The sequence below is a fragment of the Cherax quadricarinatus genome, chromosome 2, assembly GCF_038502225.1.
Source record: "Cherax quadricarinatus isolate ZL_2023a chromosome 2, ASM3850222v1, whole genome shotgun sequence".
NCBI lineage: Eukaryota > Metazoa > Arthropoda > Malacostraca > Decapoda > Parastacidae > Cherax > Cherax quadricarinatus.
In genome coordinates this window covers 34,036,988-34,046,358 of record NC_091293.1, presented here as the reverse complement: position 1 = coordinate 34,046,358, position 9,371 = coordinate 34,036,988, and the positions used below count along the sequence as shown (strand labels likewise).

Here is a 9,371-nt window from a genome sequence, read left to right as displayed (position 1 = left end):
TTGAGGGGAATAAACGAGGGTAGAGGATGAAGGATAAATGAGGGGTAAAGGATGAAGGAGCAGATAAGGGGTAAGGGACAGAAGGAAAGGGAAAGGGAAAAGTGAATTAGGATTATTGCAAGTGACGCATTTACAATTTCCTTTAGAATTTATTTGCCGAGCTTCTCAGATGTTGCCATAGAATTAGACATTGGCGATCGGAGCGGCAGTGGAGAGCTGTGGCGAGCTGTGTCGACCCAGAATGAGTGAGCGAGCGAGCGGACAGCTCACTGCTGCTGTGTCGACCCAGAGCGAGCGAGCAAGCGAGCAGGCAGCTCACTGCCGCTGTGGAGTGTACAAAATGCGCTGATAGGAATGGGTGAGATTTTTAGTATGCTATTTTACTTATCAGAAATTTAATTTAGGTAATGGATTAGGGGCAGAATTTAAGTATGTGTAAAGTGATCTTTGATTTTTAGATAAATTTAGAAGCCATTTTTTTAACATATTCCTAGTTAATAATAGCTTTTGTTTATATCATGAATATATATTTATTTTCAAAGGCCCCATATCTACTCTACAAATGTTATGAAATTACTGTAAATTGCAAATTTCCAGTATAATGCTAATCTAATATATTTAATTATTTAAGAAACTGATTTAGCAATTAAAATCTGACTTACACTATTCAGTTCTTAATATGAAAACATGACTAACACAAGATATTACGAATTAATATATATATATGTATGTATATATGTATTGTATGGACTGTCTCTCAGAGGGCATAGAGTGCATAGAAATCGATAAAGCTTCTTAATAAAAATGAAAGCATATTCCCTTAGTGTCCAGCTACTAGTAATGTGTGTTTTGATCCCTATACAAAGTGTTCAGTGCTAGTTCTTGAACACTTATAGACTGCTCAAGTCTCAGATTAAAAAAAAAATAGTTTTATAAGATGTTTATGCTGTCCCATTCATTATATTTTGTAGTATTAAAGAAATGTTTAAAATGTGCCAAATATATAAACAGTGATACAGCTCTGCGGTAATCTGCATAATTTGCATTTAAAGCATTTTCGATTTCTATGAGAAAATATGTATAAAAGTTGAGACATCTAATAATTTAAATACAGCTTAAAAAAGTCAATTTTCTTGTATATATGTATGTCTGTATGAATGCATGTGAGTGTATGTATAAGTATATAATAAATAAGCAAATACATATATATATATATATATATATATATATATATATATATATATATATATATATATATATATATATATATATATAATGTTTATTTATTTATTAAAAGTGCGATTTTGTAATTTTGTGATACTGATATACACAAATTTCACTACTGAGATCTGCAGTTGCAGTCACAAGCGTGTGTGTTTGTGTGTTTGTTTGTGTGTGTGTGTGTGTGTGTGTGTATGTGTGTGTGTGTGTGTGTGTGTGTGTATGTGTGTGTGTATGTGTGTGTGTATGTGTGTGTGTGTGTGTGCGTGTGTGTGTGCGCGCGTGTGAATGTCTGTGTATATTATTGTAATTATATCACGCAAGTATGTATTTCTGAATGTCCCTCTGTGAGACAGTGTTTTGACGTTTACTGGTATTAGCGCTGTGTTGAAGTAAAGCAGGGTAGAGTGAGGCCGTAGTAAGGCCATACCTAGAGTGAGTTTCTCGCCAGTGTCAGGGGGAAGTGAGAACCCAAGCAAAGTCATACTGCTTATCATAATACATGGCAGAACCAGATTGTATAAGTAATAGATAGTTCGACGCCGGATCTTGATGACGAAGGTTATATCCACATAGGGCTCTGGGCAGCATTGGTACGTCAGTACATTTCGCTCACCAGGAACCTCTGTAAAATAACGTTAATTAGTGTAAAAAAAAGCAGTGAGAGGAACCTGAGGGGAGGAGGTTGGAAGGGAGCGTCTCGGAATAGCTCGCTGGACACCCACTTGGGCTTTATTTTGCTAACTGAGAGGAGCATTCACTGAATATATCCGCAACCATCGGCTTTCACACATCTCTTGGATACTTCTTATCTTCTTTGCCTCTTATGGCTTCTCAATCGTCACAAGAAAACATAAACAAATGTAGCCGGCGAAGGAAGAGGGAAAGAAAAAATTGGTAGAAAAAACGGACTAGTAACAAGAGTATTGTGGAATGGATGGGAGAAAAGGATTGGTTGGTTGGTAAAGCTACCAGGAGCCAGGAATAGCAAGGACTAACTTGTGACATTCTTTTGGATGTTCCCCTCTGGCTCCAAATTCGAGAAGTTCACCACCTCAGGAGATCCTTAAATTAGTGTCTTCCGGCGCAGTTGGCGTGAGAAATCGGTGTTACCTGCCCCCGTTGTTGGGCAAAACTGCTCAATCAAAACCATCGGTAATCACGGACAGTGTCAAAATCCCGTCATTACCAAACTAACACTATAATATCAAATACTAATACGATTACAAGAGTAAAAAAAATGGATATAAAATAAGGTAAATAAAAATAATAATAATTATAATAATAAAATAAAAAAATAATAGTAATAATAATAACAAGAATAAGAATAATAATAGTAATAATAATAATAGTAATAATAATAATAATTAAGAAAACAAGGACTGGACAACTCATAAAGAGAGATGATACAAGATCTAGTCATAACAGTGAAAGGAATGATTTTCCCAATGGGCTAAAGGAACTGGTTACCTAGAGAGAGCTTCTCGCCACAGTCTGGGGGCAGTGTGAAGCCCAGCACAGCCATAGACGCTATCAGCACACAAGGTAGAATTAGGTTGCAGAAATAATATAGTGTGCGCCTCCGTATGACAATTTCGAATGTTGCGTCTACATACGGTTCCGGGCAACATTTGTAGTAAATGATATTTCTTTTCCCAGGGCAACCTAGAACATAAAAGGCAAGTGATAAAAGGTTGACATTCTTCCCAAAGTGTGACAACCGTGGAACCTGGGTAGAAGAGACCCGTCGTACGGTCATTAAGTCCTGGCTGATGCTCAACAACTTTCACTTTATGGTATTATAAAGTCCAAGATACTATCACTTTCCTGCCCATTAAGAAAACGTATTTTATTTAATAAATGCAAATTACAATTTATAAATAAATAACATGTATGTATATGTATATAAATATATATATATATATATATATATATATATATATATATATATATATATATATATATATATATATATATATATATATATAATGTCGTGCCGAATAGGTAAAACTGGTCAGTTAGCAAGAGCTCATTTAAAATTAAGTCCTTTCTAAAATTTCCTCTAATTCGTTTAAAGATATATTTTTTCATTTACATTAATGTATAAATTAATAATTTTGTACCTAAAAACCTTAGAAAACTTACCTAACCTTATTATAAATATTTGAAATAAGTTTACATTAGTTTAATAATAAACACAATGAGATATAATTTTTCGTTAGATTCAGAATGATTTTTGCGAAATTATTGCATACATGTTGCTATTTAAGCCAAATTCGCAAGTTTTACCTATTGGGCACGACATATATATATAATTTATATATATATATATATATATATATATATATATATATATATTTATATATATATATATATATATATTATTTATTTATTTATTTATTTATTTATGTTAAATGTATGTATGAATATGGCAAGGAATCAGTGATAAATGCATTACTATAAATATACATAAACATCTGCCGTGAAAGTAGAAGTTTTGAAATCTTGAAACTGTCTTGTGTAACTCTACACACGTCTTCAAAGAAACTCTCAAGACAGACTGTTAGCTTATTACTAAGGAAATAATTACTTGACACTAATCTTGATTATTCGATGACCATCTCAGTGGTTCCTTAAGAACTTCGAAAAGTTTTCACTGTAGCACTGATTACTTGTGGCCCTGTTTAAACACGATCACCCCACACTAAAAGGCATAAGCCTTCCTAGGCCATCCCCAGGTTCTTAGTCGGCATTTCCATGGTTCATGCAGCTTTCTGCAGTAGAAAGCGACTTCTTAGCTGCAGTAAAATATAGAAAAAAAGGCTGATATTTATCAGCAGTGGATTTGTCTAGCTTCGTGTTATACAGTTTTTGTCTTTTAAATACAACATATGATTTCACAATCTGAACGGAAATTGTCGCTAGATTATAATGAAACTTCACAGACCATAATGTTATAGATATTTATATTGGACTAAATTAACATCTCACAAACAACAAAAAAACATTGGCAATATCACAGTGATTAATGGTTTATTGTTTGATGCGAAAATAAGGCCAAACCCAAGTTTCAATCTCCATATTTAGCCTTGTAATCTGGATACCCAGATTTATTGATCTAGTCCATTTACCATAAGTAACTCATGAGCATAACTTACGGTCATTGATGTCCTACACATTTTAATAGGTTGTCGGAAACTATGTCTTCCAGAGAGTTCGCATTGAAAAGAAAATTTGTTTTAGGCATTCAGCAATTCTTCGGGTTTAAGAAGCACTACCCAGTGGAATTCCAGTAATTTTTTAGTAAAATAAACTTTGGTAGCACACAGTCATTCCAATACTATCTCTAAAACTTCTAATGTAATATATTTTGTTTCCTTTAAGCAAAGACAAAAGACAATTTTAAACGAAAACAGTACAATAAAGTTATTATCTAGAGAACGATTGCTAGATTCTGTTCCCTCCCAGCGATGGTTTGGTACGGAAACAATGCTGTTGGCACTGAATTACTTTTGTTGCTTTTACAGTAAATCTTTCTGCCTTTATTAATCCTATTCATCATGCCTCGTATTGGGTGTTTACTTTATGTGCATTAAAGCAGCTTTGTACTTGAACATTACCATTCGTTAGGCCAGCCGATGCGTAGGCTGGCCACTGGGATGATATTTAATTTAAAGTCAAGCCAGAAAGTTTACTTTACTGGTGACCTAAACAGTAAAGTGTCTACCGCGAGTATTCACTCAGTGATGATCGGGTAGCAAGTATATACATATATATATATATATATATATATATATATATATATATATATATATATATATATATATATATATATATATATATATGCAACAAGAACACAGTAAACAGGTGATTTCAGAATATGCAAAACAACCACTCTGAAAAAATAGAGAAATTCCAAGCGCTTTCGTGACTACTCACATTATCAAGGTAATGTGAGTAGTCACGAAAGCGCTTGGAATTTCTCTATTTTTTCAGAGTGGTTGTTTTGCATATATATATATATATATGTGTGTGTGTGTGTGTGTGTGTGTGTAAAGTAAACACCCAATACAAGGCATGATGAAAGAGGATTAATTATATATATATATATATATATATATATATATATATATATATATATATATATATATATATATATATATATATATATATATATATATATATACAACAGCAACAGATAGAAGGGGGTAATTCTCTGGGCCAAGGCAGATGTCGTCAAGAGCTATGCAGTGTTGCAATACAGCAACAGATAGTAGGGGAAATTTTCTGAGGCAAGGCAGAAGGTGTCATGGGCTGCCTTGCCTCGGAGAAGTTCCCCTCCTATCTTTTGTTGCAACATTGCATAGCTCCTGAAGACGCACGAGAGTGCATAAGATCTAGAGCTAAAGGTTTCCATCTGCACTGTTAAATTCCCTGTTTGCGATTTTATTATATATACTTATATATATATATATATATATATATATATATATATATATATATATATATATATATATATATATATATATATATAAATTCAAGGGAAAGGTAAAAATACTGGAAGCGCCGCAAATGTTAGCCAGGAAAGTGATTTTTTTTAGATTATCTTATATTAATCAGTTCACACTTGGTTACCCAGGTTTCACAGTATTTCGTCATTGCCAAATCAAATATGTAAGTGCATAATGTTCACTTGATTATCTCTTCTTCGTGGGAATACGCGGTAAATATACAATTAATAAAAAATCATTTGATTTGGCATTTATCATTTCCCAAGAGTAGTGAAAAATTAATTATTTGACTTTAATATATTTTTATTGTAATGGACAAAATATGAGTTTAAAACATAATTTTAGTTAAAGTGTTTAGAAAGACGAAGAGGGGAGAAAATATGAATTAGATAGTTAATAGTTCTAATAACGCCCTCCTGTTTTCATTCACGCCAAGCCATTCAGATAGTGAAAAATTAATGCAATAAAAGTTCCTTATACATAATGTATCCTATGGTAATATGCTAGTTTTCATGTTTTTCCCCCTGGCACCACCCTTGTACACACACTGCAACCAGCAACCAGTCATATTGCGGCCAAATACGGCTAGTTATCGGCGTCACTGTATCTTTCAATATGATTGTCTCCTTCCATATACCGAATGTCGAGAGGTGCGTGTTTGTCCAAGACACTTGTCAATAAGGCTCACTCACTCCCAACAACAGTTTACAACCCAGGTTTTCTTCCCCCTAGTTGTTGACATATATGCACGGAACGAGTTTACCAGTTTCTGTCTCATCGCTTATCGACTTTCCTTTTTTCTCTCTTAACTTTCGCCTCTTTTAAAGTCTACTGCATTACCAAAGGCTCATTTGTATTGCTGCTGTTTCCTCTTTTCTGCCTCTTGCTCTTTTCCTTTTGTTTCTTTTCGGGGATAAATCATGTTCGATTTCTCTTAAGAGTTAAAAATATCCTGTATTTTCTCGAGTACAGAAATTTTCACATGTTTTTTTTCCCTTGGACACAAAATTAAGTCAACTATACCTTTCGGTTTCTTATGTTTCTCTTCTTGCCTTCTTCCACGAGATGTCATCCTTAGCATCCCTTTCTGCTCCTCCTCCTCTTTCTTCTACCTCTGTTCCTCGTATCTTTTTCTTTATATCTAATTTCTGTATTTTAAGACTTGTCTCCTAGACTTCTGTTTTGAGTCCTCTAGCTTTCTAGACCAAGTCCTAGTAAACCTTTATAGAATTAGCCTATCCCATCATCATGATACTTGACAACGTTTGTCACTATAGGCCCATGTTTGGCTGCAATTCAGCAACCTCTCATTACTGTCCAGGCTTGCCAAGTATATCAGATCCGTAGTAGCAGGTCTGCCTGGACATGTAACTTAATTCTGCTGAAATTTTGTTTCCGTTCTCTTGCATTGTTCCTCCATGGTATACATACAAACATATATATATATATATATATATATATATATATATATATATATATATATATATATATATATATATATATATATATATATATATATATATATATGATGCTTCTCTACGGGAGTTATTTATACTTCCTAATACTGAAGTAAGAGGGTCAAGCAAGACTCATATGGAAACATATTTTGAGAAATAAAAATAAAGCAACTTCATTATATATGGACCGACTATTAATTAAGTATTACTCATCCTGGAAGCATGATGAAAACTGACCTTAACGATGAACACACTTCATGATACCTCAAGTAAAAAGTTAATTATTATAAAGATATTGTAAATTATGATTGAATCTCTCTCTCTCTCTCTCTCTCTCTCTCAACATTTCCACTTGTCTATTTGTCTGTGTCAATGAATATGTTCTTTTTTCTTTCCCTGTATCTGGCTGCTGTCTATTAGTGTCTGTTTCCAAGTATGTGTGTTTGTGCTAGTGTTTCTGTGTACGTGTTTGTTTCCATGTGTGTGTGTGTGTGTGTGTGTGTGTGTGTGTGTGTGTGTCTGTGTGTGTGTCTGTGTGTGTGTCTGTTTTCAAGTATGTGTGTTTGTGCTTGAGGTTCACTGACGAGCCCCAGGATGGGAAAGAAACATGGTTTGTGTACCAGGCTACCCAGCTTATGTGGCATTTGTGGGAATCTTGACCGTCTCAGAAGCAGTATCGAGACCTGCTAACTGTGATCTTTCTCTGTATATATCCCCGCTTGTTTCTGCGTGGTGCATTGATATATATATCACAGTAACTCAAACAGATTTAGTTGATGTATATTCAAATTTCTTATCACTTATTAGAACGTAATTCTCAAAATGTATCATATGTTTTTCTCTAATGAGTTTCTCAAATGTTTAAACAATTACACCTTTCAGAAAGACAGATCTATTGTTAAGATCCCATCAGTGGAGGTGCTTTGATCTCAGTGAAGGGCTCTTGATTCAGAGAACTGAGCTACCTCCTAATCCCCAGAGGGTATTGGACACTTAGGGGTATAGCGCTTCCTCTGAATAAAATAAAAGTAAATAAATACTTTTCAATAATATTAACTATTTCCTTTTCAATTACCGGTGCAATATTTACTGTTTATCATTTATCAGCCAAATTGCCGTTTCTTTTTACGAAAATTTCAATGACAGTTCAGAATGGATAAATTAATTCTTCGTCACATTTCTTCAAAATTCAGTGTAATGTCTCATCTCGACGTGTTGCTGTGTTATTGTTATGGCCAATAATACCATCTTAACTTTGTCTGGTTATTTCACTGGGTTACACTCTTCATGTTGCTTCTCTTTTAAGCAAAAGTGATTTAATAACAGCTTTGAAATTTCTCACACATTTCTACCCTGGATTTAAATACTTTATTATTTATCTTAATTAATTTTATTTTAATTCTAACTTATAAATACACTTTTGACAGATTTGAATAGTAGACCTGACCTTGACTTGCACTTCTCTGATATTCTTTTTTCAAGAAATTATATCTTCTAGTTCATTTATTTGTGTGTGTGTGTGTGTGTATGTGTGTGTGTGGGGGGGGAACCTCTTTCTGACAACTGATTTATTACTACTCAAGCTGAGCTATGCTTTTGGTGTCTAGTATTGATATATTCGTCTAACTTTCCTGAACTTTCCAACGTATTTTTTTTTAACTTATTTGTGATTATAGGAGTGGAGTCTGAGGTGTAGCCAGGGAGTCTGAGGTGTGGCCAGGGAGTCTGAGGTGTGGCCAGGTGTCTTAACTTGCTGTGCCTGGGTTCACTCAAGCTTAGCTTCGTAGAACTAGTTATATTTTTTCTTAAGTCTGTCTCCGCCACATACTTATCCATTTCATTTCCCCTTTCTGGCTACCCAAAGGACGGAAAATATTTTCTGGCGTTCCTATGGTTCATTTCCGTTTTCACTGTCAATATGTGCACTCTTTTTCCCCTTTCTCGCCTCTAAAACAATTCACATTCCACTCTTTCGTCGAGCTCTTTAACGTGTTTGTGAGTCGTTATCACATCCTTCCTAGACCCAATATTCTATTAATTTATCAAAGTTAATTCGTTAACTTTTCTTCAGCCACATATATGCTTCGTAACTTATGCACTTGACGTGCATCACTTTCGATATACTTAGTACTATATTCAGCCCAAGATATTTCTCGCTAAACGTAAGTTACATGCGTTGACC

At 34.1% G+C, this 9,371-nt stretch overlaps 1 protein-coding gene across 2 annotated transcripts in view; it reads right to left on the bottom strand.

The window, feature by feature from the left end:
- LOC128691331 (neuronal acetylcholine receptor subunit alpha-7) overlaps positions 1-9,371 on the bottom strand; it is a 278,069-nt gene that overhangs the window by 211,752 nt on the left and 56,946 nt on the right. For both annotated transcript variants that reach the window (XM_070087772.1, XM_070087776.1), the window contains exon 5: positions 2,692-2,886. In XM_070087772.1, coding sequence (XP_069943873.1) covers positions 2,692-2,886 — 195 coding nt within the window. The remainder of the gene's footprint in view (positions 1-2,691; positions 2,887-9,371) is intronic.